Consider the following 24,884-nt stretch of genomic DNA (forward strand, 5'->3'; position numbering starts at 1 on the left):
TTTTGGAGTAATGACTGCACATCAATGCAGCACTGACTTTATTCTCAAACACATAAGAATCTAAAAATAAAAAAATCTTCATGGTAGTTGTTGCCCAGAGTTCCTTCATCTGCCAAAAAAAACACAGTAATACAAAGAGATACAGAGTGAGAGATATGTCTCTCATCAATCATCATCATTAACACTAAAACAAACCTTGAATTGATTAAAAAACAACATTAAAACACAGCCAACCCAGCAATAGTTATAGTTTTTTAAATAGCTTCTCAGCACAGAGGGACAGAGATGACAAGAGACCATGCAAACCCAATCAACTGCTCGCTCTCATTAACACTTCACACACTCACACATGCAGGTTGGATCCAGATCAATATTATCAACAGACATATGCCAGTAGGAGGAGCTGTCATTGTACAAAGGAGTATTTTTGTTTATTTTCTTTTAACAAAGAATTCTTTGACATTTCATTATTTCAAAAGACTAAAATACATTGGATTTCTACACCGGCACATGTGAGCCTCACTGCGAGAGAACAATTAACATTTCTTTTAAAAGCTACATAATTCAGTCACGACTGTGTTCAGCACTGCTTCAGAATCACATGCTTTTTTTGTCTCTATAGACATTTTATTGGACGTCAGTCCATACTACATCAAGCCGAAGGCTGATATTCATATAATAAGAGACACAATTTGTGAGAATCTGTGGTATTGGGTTATTAACCCTTCATTTGCGTACTGTGCTCCTCTGGCTTTGGTTGTAGAAGGATACAGCATTTATAAGGGGAAAGGGAAAAATAATCGACAGCTCACAAAATTATGTTACAGCAATTTACACTCTTTGAAATGATGTTAACACCATTTTTACAAAATGAGAAAGTAGATATGAAATTTTGAGGGCTAACTGGAAATTGAACAGAAGTATATACATTTATCAGCATGGTTCACAGCACAGTACCTGCCCACCTCTTCTTGCTGGTGTACACATTTTCTTTTCTGCAGAGAAAATATCTGACGGTGATCTTGTCAGTTTGTAACACTGTCCTTGTCCCTCAAAGGAGAATTAACACATAGAAATGCTCTTTTTTTTGGAGTGTTGACCTCAGGTTTGGTTCAGGTTCAGGTGGTCTCTGTGTGGGTTGTGCCCCCTTGGGTTAAGATCGGACGAGGCTTGTGTTGGTGTAGAGGTGAGGCTGGAGGTTTCCGTGGTGTGGCAGTTCAAGGGCTTGGCGGAGGTTTGTCCCGAGATTAGCTCAGATACAGAGTTTTGTCTCTCTGAACAGCTCTGTGAGGAGAGGAGAAACAGAATGAGCTTAAAGATGGAACAAAACAGTCAGCGACAGTGACCCATACAGTAGATATGTTTGACATTGGAGGGGGCTGATATTAATGTTTATGGCTGGAATGCAAACAAAAGGGCCGGGCCTATAAACACAAATGGATGACTGAATCATTGGTAAGTCTGTGAAAGGATTCTATAAATGGACTTATGTGAGACCGTATGATGGAGCAATTATCTTCAACACATAAAAAACATTTGCCACTTGCCATTTTTCTCCTTTTTATATTCCCCTTATAAATTCCACACTCCCATAATCCCCTTTCTCCCTCCTCCATTTTGCATATTCTCAGCAAAGAAGTAAAGAACAGACAAAAAAAGAGAGGTCACAGTGAGAGTTTCCTCATTGGCCGTTGCTCATGCTGGCGCCAACATTTTCTATTGCGTCATATGGGGGAGGGTGCGCACAGGGACTGTTGCCAACTCAGTGTCTTTGTTGTTAGATTCTCAGACTTTTCAGGATCTCTACCAAAACTTTTTTTCAATAAAGCAACAAATCCAGCGACTTTCTGGACAAACATTCTGTTCTGTCAGTAAAACAAGGTCACTAGTTCAGCCACACAAGTACGAGATGCTTGACATTATTAACATGCTAATTAGCAGGGTTGGTTGTGGCTGAGGGGTAGAGTGGTCGTCCTCCAACCTGAAGGTCGGCAGTTCGATCCCCAGTCTTCCCCATCTGCATGCCGAAGTGTCTTTGGGCAAGATGCTGAACCCTGAATTGCTGAACCCTGAATTGCCCCTCATAGAACAACAAAGTGCTGCTAATAGATGCACTGTATGAATATGTTTGTGAATGGGTGAATTTCAAACTGTACTGTAAAGAGCTTTGAGTGGTCATCAAGACTAGAAAAGCGCTTTATAAATACAAAACCATATTACATCATGCAGCAGTATTTAGCGACTTTTCCAGATGGATTGAACTAATTTCCACAGAAACTCATTGTTTACAATTTTCATCTACATTCTCAATTTCACATATTGACCACACACAATCCACACATACATTAGATTGGATCAGACCTGGTCCTGTTTGGATACCAGGATGCAGGACTGTATCAAATTCAACACAAGAGTAAGTGACTCTTTAAAAAAACGTCATTGTCAATGACCTACCCGTTGCCGTGATAATCCGTGCTCCAGTCCAGAGAGGGGTGGTGATTTGGTGTGTGTCGACCGAGATGGTGATAGTCCACTGATGATGGCATCACCGCTCCACCATTAAGCATACCTCCTCCTAGTTGCTGGTAGTCAGACCGGAGAGAGGGATGGTAGCCCTGAAATAAAAATCAAACATTTCATGTTAAAGATCTATATTAATATAGCACTTTTCTAGTCTTGATGACCACTCAAAACGCTTTACAGGACAGTTTTGCCATCCACCCATTCACATACAATTCATACACTGCACAGCCTGAAGGGGCAATCTGGGGCTCAGTATTTGAGTCTGGACACAGACTCCGTGAGCAAAATGAGAACAGAGGATGGCTGCTCAGCCTTGTGCGGATTCAGTGTATTTTCCTATAACATGATGCAAATAATATTTGAGTTGCTGATACAGAGATGTGTGTAATACCAGATGAGCTAAGCTGATGCAACAACAAGATATATTTGTATGTTCCAGCAACAGGGGAGGTGCTAGATAAAGGTTGCTAGATAAAGGTTGGTGGGTTCTAATTTCTGATCTTTCTAAAGCTGACTGTGATGAGTCTGATAACAGCCATGGAAGTGTGGTTTTAGTTTGCAGGGAAGAGACGAGTAGCTGTCTATCACAACCAGACAGACTGTGAGGCGAACCTCACCCAGATGAAGAGATGCATCCAGAAGTTACTTTTAGTGGTTCTAATCACTGATTTGGCAAAACACTGCTATTAACTTATTGAGTTGCCACATGCGGTTGCATTACTAGATATGTCTAGTATCAACCACGCAGTGATCTCACACACACAACTCTCAGCAGCAGGAGTGGGGGTTTTACTCCTGCTTTGGAAACCACGCACCTAGTCGATGTTAGATTTGGGAGTGTGTCCAAAAAGTCTGTAACTTCACAAAACCAACTATTCAAAATCATTCTCACTTCATACTGTGATTGGCCAACTGTGTGTCTCTTTTTCACTAAATGGGACACTTTTAAGTTGAACAACCGAGTATTACACTATGAATGTCTCCCCGGAGAGTCAGTTATCCTTAGGCTTCGATTCTACGACCTTGCAGACACAAGCTGAGGACACCAGTCGTTCTGATTAAAGCTTTTGTCTAGTCCACTAGAGGGGTGCATGAGCAGTTGGGGCCCTTGTGGCTTAAGGCCAATTTATGCCTCTCCGTTTTTTCTATTACGGACAGATAAGACCGCCCTATCCGTCGTGAAACGCCCTCTCCGAATGCTTCGGACAGCTTTTCGTACACGTCTGATTTTTCTAACTATCCGTCTTCATGTTGGAGACCCGACGGACCGCTATTGGCTGTGATTGGTCCGCGAACGACATCATTTCCTTATGACGTCATTTCCGTATTTCCGGACCTCAAACTTCCTGTTTACTTTTAGCAACAAACACCAACACAACTATGATTCTACGATTAATGTGACGTGTGTGTTAAGCCAGCGGAGTTGTCCGGCTGACGGTGGCTTGTTAGAGCACTGAGGGCATGTGTGCACGGTCACATACGGTTATAACGAGCTTTCAAAACGGCGCTAGCAGGCTAGGCTAGCGGGCTAGGCTAGCCACCATGCTAACTGCGGTGGTAACTGTGCAAGAACCCGCCGTCACGACTTTAATTCCACTTCTATCATGACACTGTTTCTATAATACCGTCAGGTTAGAAGCAAACACTGGATAGTAGTTGTTAGTGCCGGGAGTCCCTGCTGACTGTGTGTGGAAGCTGGGGGGGAGCTAGCTCCGGGTAGCTTCTAGCTACATGTAGCCTCAAGCAGATTCAAGCTGTGGAATCAGCAACACAGTTCGGAAACAAGACCGGGGAACCGCTGCGCTAAGAAACGATTACATCAGCATCTTGACACGCTGGGTGTCACTTTATTTAGTTCTGTTAGTTGCCATGGTTCAGTGTGTGGGAGGCAGGCTAACATGTAAACAGAGACACGTGGACTTCTTCTTCCCAAATGGGGTAGGCTTCTCTGAGCTCGTCTTCCGTTGCGCCACCTATGGGTTTGGCGATGAATTTTTTCCGACGGACTGTGTCGGAGAAGTAAATATCAAAAAGACTCTTTGCCCTCCGCTGAGACCTCTCCGAGAAACGGACACGTAGTAGTATATAAGAGCCTTTAGTGGCTGTGCAGACTGGTGAGGACAAGTCAGCCTGGACACAACAAATTGGAGGGTACATGACATCCCCTGATCACAAACTTCATGTCACCATCATGTACTTGTGAATGGGGAAAGTGTAACCTTAGCTTTAGCACTAAAATTTGCTTATAAAATTGCACTCTTTCTTTAGAGTCATAACTAAAGCCTTTTTCAGACATGAGCTATGTAGAAATCTGCACACCGGGGTCCGAACAGTCAGACATGTTCACAACAACAGAAAAATCTAGGGAGAGTTCATCCGGAGATCTTTGTTTTTTTCATTGTTGCGTCCATAGCATTTTAGAAACGTCATCAACGTGCTGTCACTGAATCCTCCAGAGAATCTCCTGCTGTTTTCTAACCTGGGCTCATTCAAACATTATCCGGGTGAGTTTTGGGGTTGGTTGGAGGAACTCCGAAGAATGCGCTTCTCAAATACTGTATTCAGCAGTTCATTGCAGACCTTAAAGCAGCTGACGTCAAATTTATACACAGAGGGATGTCAAATCAAATCAACTATACTTTTACTGTCCCAAAGGGACATTTGTCTTGGGCCAAAGTGCTACAGCAGCTGCTGTCAGACATATTTATACACTTTCCAAGGATATAATTGCCTCCAATGTTGGTCAAACGAAACGTCCGTTAATCCACTAAGAAACAATAGAAGCAAAGATGCTCCTTATAACTCCAGCGATTGAGACAAACTAAGTAATCCATTGATAGTTGACAATCAGGAGCTATTAGACAATTCTGGAAACTTGTAATGATGCCAACATTTTATCAGAGCGGAGTAAGAAAGTTAAATCCTCATGTGTTTAAAGGTTGATGTGTCTTATTCATAGCCTCTTACTATGTATATAAGTCTTTGGGCAGCTGAGGTCACTTCTTCTGTAAAATGGTTTCTGATGAACATGGACACAAACCCAACTTAAGTGGAATGGAAACAGAGCCATTACAGGTTCATCAGCAGTAATAACTAAGTAATTTGCCAGAAGGGAGGAGGGAAGCTGAGGAAAAATTAGGATGGAAAGGTAAGAGGAGAGGAAGAGGAGGAGGTGAAGAGAGGAAATGTAGTCTCAGACCGTAAGATATGGGAAAAATAAGTGAGTGCAGTGAGAAAACATGCAGGGGTGTGTGTGCATGGGAGTGAGAGAGAGAGAGAGACAGAGCCTGAAAGGGAAGTTAATCTGAGTGTTGTGAGTGAAAGAGGAGGACAGCAGGTGGTTGGGTTCTCCCCCCTCGCCTCCCCCTCTCCTCCTCTACCTCACCTATTCATCCATTGTTTAGTAAATTCTTCTCCTTCACTCCTTCACAAAGACCCCATCTGCCTCTTTTGTCTCTCTCTCTCTCTCTCTCTCTCTCTCTCTCTCTCTCTCTCTCTCTCTCTCTCTCTCTCCCCTCTCTCTCTCTCTCCCCTTCTCTCTCTCCCCTCTCTCTTTCCCCCTTCCCCCATTATTTCCCACTCTTCACTTGGAAAATAAAAAAGTTAGAAGCTCTGTCACTGTGTCCTCTTTTTTTTTTGTTTATTCTTTCCATCTTTGCTAAGAATATGCAAAAATGGAGGATTAAGGGAGTGTGGGATTTAAAAGAGCTCCATAAAAAGGGGGCAGGAATGGGACGTGAGACTCGGTGGCAATCCATCCCCTAATTTTTTAAACTACTTGGAAGAGTTCATATTTATTATCCAATACAGCCACTCGGCTTCCTCTTGTTTCGGTTAAGGTTCAACAGAGTGTTTGACTGACTGAGGCTACATGCACAACACTACGTTTTTGTTTGAAAATGGTGTTTTTCAAACTAAAACGATCTCTGTCCAAACATACATTCAGAAAGAGCAAGGTTAGAAACTAGAAGCAGCAACTGGGAAAAGAAGGTAGCAATTGGATCATTACATAATGCAGAATTTAACTGCACAGCAGCTGTTAGCGAAGACAACAGAGTCAGCAATGCTTGTAATTGATTATCCATGTTGCATTCGACACTGGTAGCACATGTCGGTTATTTTCTTCCAGAGAAGGGTCATGTGTGAAAGCAGCCACGAGATTACAAACATTAACAGGGCCAGCAGCTTTTCCAAACTACTCAGGTTTAGTGGCTCTAAAACTTAAACTCTCTAAGTAAGAAAAAGGAGTTGGTCAACATGCTCAGATGTTAAAGTGCTTCTCTGGGCCGTTACTATATCTCCTGCAGTGGAGAACATCCTTTCAGCAGGCAAACTAGTGCCTGGAATGCTCAGGTATCCATTAAACTCTGAAACTCTCCTCGTCATGCTTTGCCAGCCAGGGGCTGTTACATATATAATCAAATATTGCAAAAATTGTAAATAAAGTATTAAAATAAAATAATAAATAAATAAAAAATTGTAATACTTTGTGCTACTGTATCGATATAATCGCGTGCGCAAAATATAGCGATACTGAACAGAATCGATTTTTTCCCACACCACTATTGTACTATGGCCGTAGCTTCACTGATTAACTACACGAGAGATGGGTAGAAAGAGAGAGACAGAAGCAAAGAAAACAGATCCAAAATTGAAGTCTAATTAAAATTGTTTTCCACAAGTTTTAGAAATTTGATAATTAACAACTATTTACAACTTTACATCTTCCTAAGTATTTCAACTTGTCTGTATAACATTATCTGTACTGTCTGTATTCTTTCAGGTCAGCTAATTCAGCACCAAATGTCATAACGACTCAATAATGAACATGATTAATAATTAGGATCGGCGGAAATTAATCCCAACCACATCAATTTATTCAACTTCCACAAGGAAATGCAGATGTATTTTCTTCCACTGTGTGTGTATGTGTGTGTGTGTGGTCTCCTCTACTGATATATTCATCTACTTCTGCATCTGTGCAGATTCTCCAGGATATATGCATACTGAGTGTGATTGTGAAAAATAGTTTGATGACCAAAAGCACAAATTGAACAGTATAGATGAAAACCCTGTGTGGGTCCCCATTCCATATTCAAGGACAGTGAAGTGAAAATGAAATCTGTATACACATGAGAAAATAAATAGATTATTGGTCTGTATTGTCCCACAATGTAGTGGGCAAGGAACGTGTGTGTGTGTTTTAAAAATAAAATACATAGAAGATTCTAGTGTACAGTTTACAAATAGTTTGTAGCATTAAATTACGACAAAGTATTTATACTTCTGATGCAATCTTCACATCTGCCAATTCAGGCTGAGCTGTACACATCCATGATTTGAATCATTAGTATAGATGTCACCAAAGCAGGAACCTTATGCAACATCAGTGAATCAATGTACTACGCATTGAAAAACCAAAGAGGGCAATCTATGGATGGTCAACTAAAATGTTATGGTAAAAACTCAAAAAAATTATATGGCATAATTATTTTTCCACAGGTTTGCTGGAGAAAGAGGGATTGATATATAACACTATAGTAAATATGATTGGTAGCAAGTCTTATCCAAATCTCATCAGACACCATTAACGAACAAGCAAGTAAAACAACATGTCATAGTGACTGACCTGTGGCATGGCAGGTGAGTGTGTCATTCCCAGTGAGTGTCCACTGAGCTGCTGGTGCTGGTGCTGGTGCTGGTGTTGGTGTTGGTGCTGGTGCTGGTGCTGGTGCTGTTGCTGGTGGTGTGGACTATGTAGTCCTCCCAGGTGTGCCTGGCTATGGAGGGGAGGGGTGGATGCTGCCACCACATTGCCGAGTGAGAGACCTCCCTGGTGCGGGACACTGGCCCGTGGCACAGTCCCTCTGGAGGACAGAGCCTGGAGTTGGGGGTGGATCTGGGTGTGAGGAGGAGACAGGTGAGGGCCGAGGCCGGGGCTTGAGGCGTGGGAAGGATGGGACGGATGAGGGTATGTCATGTACATGCCCGGGTGCTGATGGGGAGGGAGAGGGTGAGGGTGGGAGAGTGAGCTGGAGGAAGGGTGCTGGCCTGGGTGACCGGTGTAGACTGAAGGTTTGGGTGTAAACATTGAGGTAGAGGAAGAGGAAGACGAGGAGTGGGGCAGCTTCATTTCAGATGGGTCATTGTAACTCTGGGGAAGGAAAAAAAGTTTAAAACAGAATCAGTTTTACAACTCTCTGGACGGACCTGTTTATTCATTTAACACACTATGACCTCAGACGTCCTCTGACAACCCCCTAAAACCTTTATTTCCCATGATGCATGACACTTTCCTATTTGATTTTAGCAAAGTATTCCACATCTCTCATCCAGCTCTGAATCAGGGGGAGCGGCAGCTTCTTTTTTTATATGATGTCCGATGGTACTGATGATGATGCTACTCAACAAACACTTAACTATGGTGTTTCCACACCTGGCTTAAATGACAGTAATTCCTCCCTCATGTCAAACTCTGTACTTGTCTCACACACAAATATCTCGGACAGTGTTTTTTATGTCTGTCTTTTCATAACAATGAAAAAATACTTCTTGCGATTCAGTTTTCTTTTATTATCTTGTACGACAGCAGTAATCTGCTCTGTGATGGTTCATTAAGAAAAAGTGTCAATACTTAGTAGAACTGGCTTGGAGCCAGAAAGGACCACCCTAAAGGATGTGTTGTTCTTATATGTTATTCTCTCTTGGCCCGAAGGCAGGATGTTCCCCATCCCTGGCTTAAAGGAGAATTGTGCATATGTTGCATTTGAATTGTGTGTGTGTGTACTTGCATTTATATGTCTGTGAGGGCCATTTTGAGTATTAATCTTACTGAGTGAGGCCATTTTTGGAAAGTGAGGCCATTTGGGCCATTCCTCACATATGTGTGTGTGTGTGTGTGCGCGTGCATGTGTGTGTAGTACCTGTGAGACCAGGCTAGCTCTGTAGGCAGCCAGTTGTTTCAGATACTCCTTCTTTGCTGTCTCTGTCTTCTTCTTGTACAACTGAAACACAAAAAGAATTAATCAAAAAATAATTTCTACAAATGAATTTTACTAGAAGTAACTCAATAGTTAATTAACAGTTTTTATCAATGTAAACAATCCTCAGTATTTCAGGTATAATCTTCATAAGGCTAATATTTCCTCCCATCTGACTCATTTATCCAATGACACACAACCATAATAATGAATTTCCAAAGCACCAACTACAACTCTTCTCCGAATGAGTCGCCTGTTATTGGCTATTATGCCAAGTCAGTAATAACAAATATTCTCAATTGTAATGTTAGACCTGATGTATCCTGTCACAAAGACAATGTAGCTCCACCTTGACATCAGTCCACTGCATTTGTTTCCTTTATCATTTAACACGTTATCCTCCCACTAGACTTTTTATCCACGATCCATCAAAACTGAGAAAACCTGACAGCCATGCTCAGGCACAGATTTGCTTTAAGGAAAAAACTTTATTCAGTATTGGTCAGTAAGCTAACATGTGCACAATGACAATGTTAAAGGGATAGTTCGCCCAAAAAATTAAAAAACACTATGCAGATGGATGGGTGGGTGTTTGAGTCCACAAAATACTTTCCAAGTTCTAGAGGTAAACAGCATTGCAGCCAAATCCGATACAAGTAAAGTAAATGACAGTTCACACGAGACCTTGTGAGTATCGCGTGAACGTGCGATAGTTGCAGTTACTATAGGAGGATCAGAGAGGACATTAGAGCTAAAAACATGGTGTCTATTGGTCTAACTGATGCTGCTGTGCCACAAGTGTTGTGATATGACTATAGATTGCTTCCATAATTCTATTTAAGATGATAATATGATCAACAGCGCTGATTTGCTGATGGAGACTCTAAATCAAAGAAGGTGGATCTACCTGTTTCTGCTCCTCTCCCAGGCCGTCCCACATGGAGGCTACAATCTTTGACACTTCTCCAAATGTGGCGTTGGGGTTCTGGGCCTTGATGTTGGCTTGGGTGTCCCTGAAGAACAAGGCATAGGCAGACACTGGTTTCACTGGCTCATTGGGGTCCTTTCGCTTCTTCTTCTTTGGCGTTTTCGGTTTCTTGATGTCCACTGTTGCTGGCCGCTTCTCTGCTACGCTCCCATGCTGAGAGGAGAAGGAGGAGTTTGAGAACAAGCTAAGATTTAGATTTAATATACACTCTGAACCAAAACACTGGTAGGAAAATGACATGGTTGGTTGTGTAAATGTTGTGTAGCAATGACTGTATCAATGAAAAATATGCTATAATGATTATTCTTTGTTTTTGTAATTTTCCCTTCTTTCACCCTGGCCTTTGTTAGACAAATATAATTAGAATAACATTTCCAAAAAAATATAAAAGATTAATATATATTCAATGCTCAACATAACAAATATAATTTTGTCACAATGTTAACCTGTAATTAGCTACAAACTATGTAGTTTTAAATGGGACACTTTAATCACATGATCAGAAAATAGCAGATCTGTAAAATAAAGAATTACTGTCAAACTAATACATTTCAAGTATATCGGTTCTGTCAGATGCAGTATGAAAGAGGCCTCAGAAATGTCTGCCTTTGTCCAGGTAACTCAGATGCGCACATTACATACAGACCATACAGTATCTCTAATGTATTTTCCACCATTTTTACCAATGTACTGTACTCATGTTGTGGGCTGTATCAACTTAGATTACTTCTCCCACCTGCTAATGTCAGTCTATTATTGAGCTTCTTTCTCAGTATATGTCTATGATAACATCATGGATATCTTGAAAACATATCGACCACATCACAGTGGAAGAAGTTACTGCTGAACAAATGCAACGGTGTTTCTACAGCTTTAGTCAGGGAGCATCACTGACAGCTACAATAAAGACAATAAAGAGCTTTGCAAATTTTCTATTTATTTAAATCAAGAGAAACTAATTTTAAAAAAGAAAACCAGAGCAAAAATCGATTATTTTACCAGTGAAAAGCATTAATGCAGAAATCTTTCATGTATACTAACCAAAGCTCTTCTTACTAACCTGTGCTCATATATGAACCTATCACTTGAAGGGAGGCACTAATTAAATATGAACAAATATAGTTTATATCATTTTTTTTGCCTAGTTGTGTACAGTTGAAACAACTAGTCTCTAAAACAGCTTCAACCCAAATTCAGCACTGAAATCTTAAGGAAGATAGGCTGTATTGCAGTGCTGCTCATTTAGACCACATTAATTCAATTCAATTTTATTTGTAAAGCCCCAAATCATATTATATATTATCTCAAGGCACTTTTATCTAGGTGTTCCTAATAACACAACAACAGAGTGTGTTATTCAACAGTATGGTTTCGTTTCCCCAGAATTTGAGCAGTCAGTTGGTGCAGGGTGCTTGTTTTAGTGTGAGACACAGAACGAGGGAGCTGATTTCCATCTAGTTGATATGCAGGGAGAATGGGTCTATTATGACACATTACATTAACATAACAACTCTTCACTGTCTACATGCACGCACACACACACACACACACACCCACACACATACACACACACACACACACACACACACACACACACACACGCACGCACGCATACACACACACACGCACACACACACACACACACAGAGAAATGGTTGCGACAGCTTAGTGTGATATGACTCACTAACTGAAAGAAAGAGAGGATTGTTTGTGTTTGTGTATACACACATTCAGCCACAACATAAAAACCAGTAACTGGTTATATATACAAATCCCCTCCAGAACTATCGGAGGGTCAGAGCTTATTCTTTTGACATCTTGGTGTAAAACATTTTTATGAGACGAGAGTGGAAAATTTCTGCTTTTATTTCCTGGTATTTGCATCTAGATATGTTGAATGCCCTTTTGTTTGAACACACCCAATTTTTCAACTGATAGATGATACTGGAACATGTGCCTGACTGCGAGACAGGTGTTTATTGTCGCCCAGGTGTTGTCTTTCAGTTTCAGTGAATGTTTCCTGATTTGATGACTGAGAAATAAACATCTAACAGATCGACCAAGGACAACAACGACTGATGACAGGGCCTGTGAAGAAAAACTAAAACCTCAGAGCCAGTGAGATCAGCATCAAATCTATCCTTTCTCTTCAATTTGCTGGCCTGTCCATGCTTGTATTTTTCATGACTAGATTCTTGTAATGCCCTCTTTGCAGTCTCTGCCCTCTGCTGCTGCAAGAACCACTGATTCAAGAAAACAGGACCATACACCAACTCTGGCCTCCATCTTTGGCTTCCTGCTTGTTTTTGTATTGATTGTAAAAGATAATTGATTTTTTATGATCTATATCATGGATTTACTAACTTCCTGTGAGCCTGAGTGCCATCTTAGAACAGCTGATAGTGGCCATCTGTTTTTTGCAGTACAGGCCCCCAAACTCTGCAATGACTTACCTGCTGAGATCAGAAATGCTATATCTGTTACCACTTTTAAATCCTTTCCCAAACACACAATTTAAAAAAGCCTAAATGTGTGTATTAAAATGCATTTTTTATGTAACTTGATGACTGATCTTTTGTAGAACTTTTTAGCTTTGTTAATAATTTTTACAGAAATAAAGCTCATTATTGTTATCAGTAATATTAATAAAACCATGTGTGTGCGTGTGTGCTTTTTACCCTGAGTCCATCATCATTATCATCCTCATGTGCTGAACTGGAGGGAGATGGTGTGGCAGATTTACTCTCTGGAGGTGAGGGAGAATTATGGGTGACAGAGTTGCCGCTGAGCCCCAGTTGGGATTGGTTGATGGTGGACAGCTGACTCTGTTGAGACATGCCTGATTGGTTCCTGGGTCCAAGAGCTGCTTCAATTGGCTGTTGGCTGCTGGTAAACCGAGAATCGGAGTTCACCATCTGCTGCATCTGTGCAAAGACAGCAAGCGATCATTGCAGTGAATGATTCTGACGACTGGATGGAAGATCAACCAACGTCTACACAACATTCCTGTCTGCCACTTCATTGTTTGTTTTTTGCGCCTCTAAAATTATCTCTGTCCACTCAAAGGTTTTTGGCACAAAATCAGGTTTAATAACCATCCCTACTAACAAACTGAAAATGCAGGCCATATCGAATGATCACATGAACACTCAAATACACTGATACTCATGTAAGGAGTTGGATCATTGTAAAATGCAGAGTTTAACTGCACAACAGGGTCAATAACACTTGTAATTTATCCTCTATGTTGTGTTCTACACTGGTGGCTGAAGTTAATCCGGTTGTTTTTTAAAGACAGGTTAATATGGAAACATGGATCAAACTGATACTGCAATGCTGCTCTGTGTCTGCTAGCGTGAACAGAAACAGAAACAGAAGAAAAAAACACATTCACTACAACTTTATAAGGCTTCTAGCTGGTGAACATAGTGAAGCATTTATCAGCTAAAACGCCTGTGCATTTTCAATAGGGGTTGCTGGAATCCATCAGGTGACTAGAAAAACAACAAATAAAAAATACAGTGTTTAGGCATATGCTTGTCCTAAATAGTCAAAAAGCAATTTAATTCAGCTTAAAACATCAGTGAGTCAGGTCATGTTTATTTCTTTTATATAAGGTTTGTCTCTAAGATTCCATGATGGAGTGAACAGAAGGTGTGCTGAAACAGTATCTGAGCGACATAACATGTTCATGTAACAGACCTACTTATGCTTGGAGACGGGCTCTGCCTTTGCCTGATAGGATTTGTACAGTGAGCAGCCGTCCAGGATTCACTTATAATGAAGTCTGATAGTAACCATGGCAACCGGCAATACAGGTCAGACAGAAGATGGGATCAGGAGTCATTTAAAACGTCAATTCCAACTCGTCTGTAAATATATCAATATAGATTTTAAACTCCATTTGCTACACTCCACAGAAGCGGCTACAAAACTCGACTGGGAGCAAATGTTATGATGTCCACAGATGCAGATTGGACAGATAAAAGCACAAGTGTTTCACCTTGTCCACTCGGATCTTCAATAATTTGAGACCTGTTTGCTTCGAGATTTAAAGTGAGGAGACATCATTTAAGACTTATATTTTGTACAATAACATAAATAAATGAAAAGAAAATTATAACGTATCGGCTTAAATATGAGACAATTAAAAAAAGTGGTGGTCCTCTTACATTTGAAGATGAGATGTTTATTAAAAGCCCACCTACACACACATGTGCCATTACAGCACACAATACCAAGGGAAAACCTGGAAGAATGCATAATATTTCCTTTAAAATACATGTCCCCCAAATAGACAAAGAAGGCAATCTTGAATAAATAAAGGGCATCTTACATTTTTTTCCATTAATCTTGAAATTTAAATGTCACATCAAAATACATCTTAGTAAAGACTGTAGCTCGAGAGCCATGAGGTAAACGACAACAAAGCAGTCTTAAGCAGTTTTGGACAAATGGATTGAATATTATTTCGTGGCATATTCTTTCTTTGTGCTCCAACTGTCAACCATTGTGTGGTGTAGCTTAGTCAACTGACATTGCCAAAATGTGAAAATCTCTTAGGGAGTTAGTCATCAGTGGTATTCTGTTCATTTCTCAGGAAAACAAAAGTTATCACTGCTAAGACCCGCAGCGTGGGGACTTTGACACCTATTATAGCAAAATATGAAGATGGGACTCGGTTGATGCCGTGTATTGAGAGTTTCCTTTTAGTAAGCATTGAATAATAACGGATGTGGTCTTCTACGCACTGCCCCTCTTGGGAAAGCATTACCTGAACTTGGTTACTGGCAGCAGGCTCTGAATACAGCTGCGGTATTTAGACGGAATGCACAGTGACATTTTTCTAACTTTGGAACAGGTTTCACATTGATGTGCGTACCAGAAAGACGTGCAGAAAATCAGCTGCGGTTTGGTACTGGTTGGGGTAGGACTTCGATAAATGTCATCGTAGTGAACAGTCAAAATATTCCACTGTCATATGCTCTGGAAAGCTTTTCACTATGATCTCACGTACAAGCTGAGATATTAATGACGCATTGAGAAATAAATAAAAATACATGGATTTAAATGAAGCAATAAACATTCTTTACTGGTATATTTGGTTGCTGGAAATATGTTTGGGCAGGTTGGGTTTAATGATTAAAATGTTTTGTTTTATTTGTATTAAACTGCGAGGATCAGGAAGAGCGATTCAATATTTATGAAACTGAAAACACAAGAGATGAAATTTATGGGAGGGGATGGAGGTACTGTATTTTACCTCTGATTTTAATAGTTTGCATGGCAACATCACTTTCAGTTGACTGGAATAAGAGGTGACACAGCACCATGAAGAGCCCACATCATTATCAAAATTAAACCACATATGTTAAATAAAACAATGCATGGAGTTAAAAGAATCCTAATCAAACCTCTTAATGGAAAACATATAGTTTTCAGAAACATTTTTGGCAAGTTTGGATTTAATTACTAAAAAGTATCATATTAATGTTCTTTTATAATGACTATGTATTCTTAAAAATATCTGCAAGGCAAAGGATGACAGATTGAAACTTTAAAAATTTAAATGGTTACAAATTGAAAACACAAGAGAAGAAATTTAAAGAACGGGAGAGAGCTACTGTATTTAAGCTCTAATTTGAGTGGTTTTGTGTGCATTTAATGAGAATAGAACTGTCACAAGGTCACAAAACACAACATAGATCACCTAACCTAAACACTGTTGAACCACACATGGAAATTTAACAACGGATAAAGTAAAACCTAATTTTCCTTCTGGCGTTCACAAAATCATGTCTTTTGATAAATGAAGAGAGTAAGAGAGGGGGGAACCCCTGAAGGTTGAGTAATGACTGACTCATGTCATGAGGGAGGGAAATGTTGATTAATCATAAACCAGGGGCACATCTTTACATAAGTCTCATTTATGATGTATTTCAAAATGAAAGTACAGCAACAAAATCCCAACAATATTGGCTATTGCTTTTAGCAAAATCAGAACTTGAAATTGTTTGATTAATTTACTATTATTGTTGCACCAAGACATATGATTGAAAACAAAACTATGAATCTTTGGTCTGAATTACTAAAATATGCAAAATACTGTTGTTTCTCCTTAATATATAGGGTTAATATTAGGGTTGGGCCATCCATCACTGATGCAGTCAGTAATCATGATGTTGAACCCAACATAATGACCCAACCCCCACACTCATCACACACACATCAATTCTAGTGTCTCCTCTATTGTGTAGAAAAAATACATGTATTACTTATTTCTTATTTCTTACTTTTTATCTATCTGGAGGGATTTCCCCTGGGGAACTCAAGTTGAGTTGCAGAACGATTGAATATACTGTACAGAGCTGGCCAGAGAAGAGTGAAGGAAAATGAAAATTAAGGATTCTAATTATAACAATAGATCCTTGTACTCAAGAAACAGCTTATTTAAATCACACAATATATACGACCCAGTGAATGCAATTTCTAACAAAATGTTTATTAATGAGCACTGTCCCTTTAAATCTATACCTGGTGCTTAATTTCCTCAGTTAATGAGAATAAGTAGTCCTAAATTGTTTTGCAAAACCAGAGCTCCTAGGGTTTTTATGTCTTTCCATTAAGATGATACTGATGATGTTAATACGTTTTTTATGAAATCAGTACTATTAGTACTTTTTTTGAGTATTTTACTTTGCTACATTTATAGCTCAGAACGAGCAGAGAAGTTGTGGAGGACTTTGCAATGGAGAAGACTCACAGACTGATGCTCAGACAGGTGAGTGTCTGACTGACTGATCGGTGTAAGTCACTGTACAGAGGAGAGCATCATTATATATCTTGGCCTTTTTCTGCTACTTATTTCTGTATAAGTGGAAGATATTCTATTGAAGTGGCTATATATCACTACTTAATGTCTTTGGACACCTTCTTTGGAATTCCTAGACTTGTAATTATCAATTATCAATTGTCAGTTTTATTCAAAGTGCATCACCAAAATGTATTGGCTAGTATGGTGTGTGTATATATTCGTAGCCAAGGATTTTCTTTAATTTGACAGTTATGTGATTTAGCATAATTTCAGTATTTGATATTTCTTACCTTTAAAGAAGAGAAGCTTCTTTTAAATTGGAACTCAGTAGTATTTACTCAGATTACACGATTACTGATGAACTTTGTCCTTATATTTGAGTAAATTCTCCTTGAGAAAGGGTTAGGGTTAGGGTTATCTTTTAAGCAACAGTATTTTACTTTAGAGCAGTTTTTCAGTTATCTTTCCAACCCTGGATGTCAACAATAACTGCTACTGAGTAGTTGTCTCCTCTAGGAACACACACACGCACGTACACACATGCACACACCCCATCCACCCTGTTTAGACTGAGCCAGGCATGGTTGCTAGGCAACCATAATTCATGGACCGGCACTAAATGTATGTCGTATGAGAAAATAACAGCGAGAGAGAGAGAAAGAGAGAGAGAGAGAGAGCGAGAGAGAGAGAGAGAGAGAGAGAGAGAGAGAGAGAGAGAGAGAGAGAGAGAGAGAGAGAGAGAGAGATGGGGAAAAGGACCTTCTTTTCACATTACTAAAATCATTATCTCCAATGCTACACACATAACAGACAGGTAAGTCACAATGAAATGAATAAGAAAGTTAATAAAAGCAGGCTGCAGTGTTATTTTAGTCTAATTCTAATTCGAGGCCATCATGAGGTTTCATACTGACACTTATTATAACAGGCAGCTTTAATATGAAGACCGAGACAACCGACAGACAGACTGACAGATGAAACTGTGGGAGGGGAAAAGGTTTAATTGACAATAAACTGATCTTTATTACAGACACTGACACATACACCTGCTGAAAAACCAAGTTTCTGTGACAGTTGAAGTAAATGTAAGTCTCAGGCCTTTTTTTTTTACTGTATGACACAGTTAGATGTTCTAAATGTCACAGTTAAAGCAAGATTTTCAATTCACTGTGAAATGAGGAATTAAAATATGAGGCAAATGTCAAATCAACCAGCTGCCATGATTGGCTTTCAAATAACACTGCCCCCGGCAATATCCTATTTCACATAGTTGAACTGAATAAAATATGAAAGAGTATAGTTAAAATATATCTGCTGATTGTCGGTTCAAATCTCAAGGCTCACCAAGATCCTTAATTTTATCCAAATAATTAAAGTCAAAGTTTTTTTGTGCAAGACCTTTAGTAATAATTCATCTTGCATCACCACAATTAAAGTGAGATTTGTAAAGCATGGATTTGGTTAGCTTCAGTGCCAGGTATTTGAATGTTTTTTACCGTGACAAAAATATTCAAACCTTTCTAGAAATGTTTTGGACTCCTACAATATAAAAAATGTTTCCATAGCAGGAGCTTTGCCCAGGCACTACGAACCCATTTTTATTTATTGAATTTTGAATTTATTGTATTTTTAAATGTTGTTCTAAAACTGTTAAGAAGCTCTGCATTTGGAAGGCTCTATACAATTTAAACTGCACTGGCCTCTGATTTTTAACTTAAGAGAACTTAAGTGGAGATCATTGACCCAAGCCAAAGTCACAGAGAACTCTCATTTAGACATCATTCACAGGATCGACATGAATGATGTGGTAAATGTAAAATGTTTTGAGCGTATATTACACAAAACAGGAATGGTTCCGCGCAGACCTCCACTGAGGCTCAACATCCCTTTATGAAACCACATTCAAATTTACTTGATCCGGATATTTATTTGGATTTGCACAAACAAAAAAATTTTAGTACGCTCTACATGTTAGATTTTATCATCAAAATCCATGAATTGAATATTAATTCCTTTCACTAGGTTGAGAAAGGCTGGCACTATTCACTAAACTCTAAAGCCGATAAACTGACATGGTCAGCGTGTGACCATGTACAAGACTCTGCTTGAGTCTGAAGAAAGGACAAGACAACTTTACTTTTAATCGTTCTTCTAAAGTCTCCTTCCACTCAAATGGTTACTTTTATGTTATGTTGCTTAATTGTAATGTATTACTGTCACTGTGTAGAATGATGTACACATTTGTTTGACACTATAAGACTCATTTCATATTCCTCTGCTGAAAGTGGAAAAATGTCTCTGTGCTCACCTCAATTGACACAAGTAGGAGTTGTGAAATCAAAACTACTGTGGAAGTAGGAGGCAGCAGTTCAGTTTTTGAAATAAAACACTTCAATGAAGGAAAGGGAGCAGATGTAAATTCCAGATTTAAAAAATAGTTCTGGGAAAACCATATCAGATACAAACTACAAGGGCCCAATCTTGCCATGTTCAAGAAAAAAATAAATAATCTTGGATCCACTCTAATATTTAATTTGTTATTCCTGGGGTAAGCCGTACCCAATAACGAAATTATAGTTTAGATTTGACCAAATCCTGCTAAACAAATACACAAACAAACAGATGAAATCATAACTTCACTGTTCAAAATTATTATTATTCCAAGCTGAGAATTGTTATAGTTCATAAAATATACAATATGGGTAGTTTAATGTACACAGCTCTCTTTCATGTCAGAGTAAAAATATCTCATCAGTGAATACTAATGAAAAAGCTGATTGATTTGCAGTTCCTGTAAGCATCTGTAAGTTTTGATTTAGGAGACTAAAGGTCACATTCGCTTACGTCATTTACATGTCACTGCCATTTTACATGTCATGTTGATAAAAATACATTTCCATTCATTTTCATGTAGTATGTATGGGATTTGTTTTTTGACTACTTACCACAGATAGTGTGCTGGTCATCGGGCCGCTATCTGGGCTGAACGTGCCGCCATCTTGGTTCAACATAGCAGCTCCATCTTGGCCACCGGACATGCCAGGCAGGTCCATACCCTGCAGCTGGTAGAGGTGGTGTGGAGCGGAGCTGGACGGAGGCTCAAGGGAGTGGTATGGTCCAGAGGGGGAATTGTGTGAGATGTGGTGGGGCATCATGTGGTCTGGCAGGTTCTGGGGGGTGATAGGAGGGATGTTGAAGTCCTCATCACCCAAACCACCAACTGAGTATGACTGAAAAAAAAGAAAGACACAATTAAAGACGCATACAATGCATTCTTTTTACATCCTGTCACTGTGTTGTGAATCAACAAAAATGACCTATGGGAGACCAAAGGCTCATGTGAAAAAAATGTCTTGACGACATCCATGATCCACAACTGCAACATTTACACTGCCAGAGATCCAACATTTTCCTCCCAATAAGTAAAGACAAAGTATGTTTGTGCAAGACATACAGCAATAATCCATCCTGTAATAAACCTTTTGAGTATCAACACAATTCTAGTTGGATTTTTAGAGAATGTAGTTGGTCAGCTTAAGTTCACTTCAGTGTCAGGTACCACTCACGCACACTGGGCATTCATGTGCCGGTGTACACAGTGACAATGGAAATTATATTTATATAGCACTTTACATTTGAAGAAACTCAACGTGCTTCACTTTGAGAGAATACATTTAAACAAAACAAAACAAAAATATATAGAAACAGATATAAAGGTGTATACTATCATAACTAATACAATGAAAATGAAATGTAATACAAGAATATGATCAAATAAAGCATACATCAAATGCACCACACAATAAGACATACATTATAGCAATCAAATGATACGATTTAACAGCAGCTGAACAGGAAACATGCATTATATATGGACAGACTAGATACAGAAAATCAGGCAAAGGCCTGAGAGAAAAGAAATTTTATAAGTTTGCTTTTGAAAGTAGACAATGTTGTGACGGACCTCAGGTCAGCAGGCAGCTTGACTGATCTGAGAGGCCTGACCTGGTTCTATCCAGTAAGCAAGTCAGAAATGTTCTGTGGAGCTAAGCCATTAAGTGCTTTGAAAACTACCAACAGGATTTTTAAGTTGAATCTGTGTTGTACTGGAAGCTATTGGGGAGATTTTAGTACCCAGGAAGCATTTGGTTGTTGGTTGCAGAAAAAGCTAGGCCACAAAAGAGAGGCAGCAATGGCTAAAAGTAAGAGCAGGGAGAGCAGTGTAAAATGCAGAGTTGAACTTTATCCATGTTGCATTCTACACTGGTAGCCGAGACTAATACCAGTTGTTTGCTTCTGGAAGGGGTTCATGTGATAGGAGCCTGACTAATCAGCGAAGGCTATGTCGTGAAGTAAAAGACCCAAAAAAGCAAGCTGTGGTGAGGGTCAACGTCATTGTTTCCAAACGTCTCTATTTATGCCTGTCCGCACTGAAAAGCAGCCTCAGAGTTTTCAAACTAAAACAGGGTCTCCATTTTAGCAGCTCTAAAATGACATATTAGTGTGGATAGCGGTTGTATCCATAGCAGAGTCGATGCATTTAAAGTGTAGAAGCATGGATGTAACACAAAGCGATCACATTCTATCTAACTAAGGACGGTGCTGTTCAAAGATGTGGACAACGTGGGATTTTACATGCTTATGCAGGTGACCATTTTGAAAACCTGCACAGAAAATGTATGATTCAAATCATTAATTGTGATTGTGTGATAATAAGATTGCAGTATGATTGTTGGGGAATTTCGCCCACTTCTACATGAAACATTAGTTTCAGAGATAATAGGATGGAAGAAACAGAAACCCTGCTTATCATCATTATTTTGGAATGTTAAATTCCTAAACATCTCTGTGTTGAGTCATGTAGTCATTCTTCCTCAGCCTGAGCTCCTATCACAGATTAATTATCACTAATGATACTCCCGGCCTGAAAGAAAGCCTCATGAACAAAGTCTCAGTCATTCAGCAGCAGCATTACAACACAGTACTTTATATTTACAAGTCCCATTTGCTTGAGAGAATATGCAGAGGTGGCTCTTTGTGTGTTAAAATACCACTGTGCTAATCTGACATGCAAAAAGAAAACCAGGAGCAGTCCTGTGTATGATAATGAATTGTTCTGAAAGCAAAGACAAATGAGAGGAAGACATGAAGAGGGAAATGGAGTGAGAGAATCATGAGAGAGAAAAGTGAGAGACCCGAGGGCAAAGAGAGAGGCAGTGTTGGAGAAGCCCTCTCATACTAATCTGACAGAGGAGATCTTTTATAGAGAATGACAGCCTTTTCTGCTTGGCTAGCCACACTCCTTTGCTCTTCATTTCTCTCCAGCCTTCTTCCTCCACCTCTTTTTTGCTTGCTCACTCCTATGATCTCATCATCACTTTCTCTTTTATCTCGCTCACTCCACCATTCTCTCTTTCTGTCTTTCTGTCTCTCTCTCTTTTCTAATCTGTCTCAAACCCTGACGCAGTGTTGCGTTATGGGTTGCATGACTTGTGTTGTATGATGTATATGCTCTCAATGTAATGAGCAGCCACTGTGGAAAAGCGTGATTTGAGTTAATACATTCACCATTTTAAAGAGAAATGTAGGGAACAGAAATGTGCAATAGGAGAGGTAGAAAATGATAAAACATCATCTCAACTGCTCATCTCCCCACTACAAAAACAAAGTCACAGATAGAATCTGAGCACCTCTTAAAAGTAATTTAATTTTGTTCAGGCAGACATTTTTCAGTTTATAGATACCTGGCATGGTCAAAGGATTTCTACCTCCTTCAGTTGATCTGTAATTTTGTGGGTCATCATCGTATCACTGTCACCAAAAATCTCACAACACCAAGAAACAGTACAACCTGAGTTGCTGTTCTAAACCTGCCTGTTTGGAAGGGCCTGTTAGTTTTGCCCATAGTAATGCTGGTTTCACATTTCTTTCTGAAACTGTGAAAGTGACCTGCAGTAATAGAGCCGCCAGAGCAAATAAAGACCTGCAGCAGGATCAGTCTGCAGAACCCTGAAGCTGTAACTGCTGCTTCAAAGTTCATTGAAGCTTAACTCAGTCCGCACAACCCCAAACTAGACAATTAATTGTCGTTTCTGTTGTTGTGATCAACACTGAGTCCCAATCACTGCTGCCACCAGTCGTCAGTTAAGTAATTTTGAATAATTAAAATCACCAAATTCAACACTGCACCTCCATGAGCCCTTGACATTACACATGCTAAGTGTGAGCCGATAACATGAATGGTTTTTCGAGATATAATTTCAACATGACAGAGACAGATTTTGGGAACGAGACAGATACAAAACACATGTTTTAGACTATATTTGGTGTTTGAATGTTTAGTTGTCACAAGGTAAATCTGTCTACTATCTTCCGTTCCAAATAAATACTTCATTTCATAGGATAAACCTACTTAAAGGGAAGGTTAAAGACATAAAACTATGTCTAGTTATCCCAACGCTAACACACCAACTACATCTCAATCTCTTCCTGTTTCCAGATGAGCCACCTGTCACCAGCATCCCGAATGCGCAGAGTCACTCTCTGGACATTTAACTGGACAGGGCACAGCCTATTGTCTAGTTCCCATGCATTATTATTTCATGGCCACGTAGAAATCTTTTCCCAAAATGTCAAAGGCTCAGTAGCTTTCCACACAGGCATTGTGTACAGTGTGAGCAGTCGTATTGTGGCTGATGATCGGACCATACAGTCTGAGCACATACATCATTAGCTTCGGCTTCACATCGCAGACAATCTACTCAAACAATATGAGCTGGAATTTAACAACACCATTTCTTACATTGTATAGTGTATGCCCAGCTTTAGACATTTCAATATATATCTGAAAACACAATCCATGTCATGAATCAAGAATTATACAACCATACACAAAGCAATTTGACACAAGTGAATTTGTGTATTTTCAATAGATCCAATTGGGTGCATATATCCCTGTAATGTTAACATCACATGGCATAAGTAACCTCACAAAAGGTTTGACTCACATATTTTATGAGACCCCTGTCACCTCGAAGATGAAGGCAAATGCAATCTTTTCAGGCACCATGGCATATGGACAGATATTAATCCCATAGGGAAATTGCACTTTTGACATATCTTTCAATGCAGGAATGTTGTGACTGATTGTGTATCCATGTAGTCACATCTGTGACTCTTGGTTTTCTAACTCATATCAGTTCATCTTTATACCCCTACACTGTGGTTTATTTTCAGTGTATTCCACAGACACTGTCCTGCTGCTGCTGCTGCTGCAAACACTCACTAAAGCATCATATGTGAATTATTCTGTAGCAAAAAGTAATCCAACAAATGCACTTCAGTTTTAAGCAAATGTTGCTTAAACAGGAGGAAAAAAACTTGGATGATAAAACACAGTATACAATATATAATAATAAGCATCCTTTAGACTCTCATACTAATAGAAAAGTTGTTACATATTCCAGTGATTGTAAATTGTTATTCCAAAAAAATAGGACGGTAAATTGGTGCAACATAGACAAAGAGACCAGACATAGTTCCTAGTGTGGGTGAAGCTCCAAAATCCTTGAATCCAGCA

General features: G+C 39.4%; 1 protein-coding gene across 1 annotated transcript in view; it reads right to left on the bottom strand.

Annotated features, from left to right (window-relative positions):
• Positions 1-24,884, bottom strand: part of tox (thymocyte selection-associated high mobility group box) — a 49,610-nt gene continuing 24,726 nt past the window's right edge. The window contains exons 4-10 of the mRNA XM_061084350.1: positions 20,251-20,535; positions 13,170-13,415; positions 10,411-10,644; positions 9,447-9,527; positions 8,153-8,677; positions 2,455-2,615; positions 1-1,284 (exon numbers count right to left, since the gene is read on the bottom strand). Of these exons, the coding sequence (XP_060940333.1) occupies positions 1,248-1,284; positions 2,455-2,615; positions 8,153-8,677; positions 9,447-9,527; positions 10,411-10,644; positions 13,170-13,415; positions 20,251-20,535 (1,569 nt within the window). The 3' untranslated portion in view covers positions 1-1,247. The remainder of the gene's footprint in view (positions 1,285-2,454; positions 2,616-8,152; positions 8,678-9,446; positions 9,528-10,410; positions 10,645-13,169; positions 13,416-20,250; positions 20,536-24,884) is intronic.

The sequence above is a fragment of the Limanda limanda genome, chromosome 13 (genome assembly GCF_963576545.1).
Source record: "Limanda limanda chromosome 13, fLimLim1.1, whole genome shotgun sequence".
NCBI lineage: Eukaryota > Metazoa > Chordata > Actinopteri > Pleuronectiformes > Pleuronectidae > Limanda > Limanda limanda.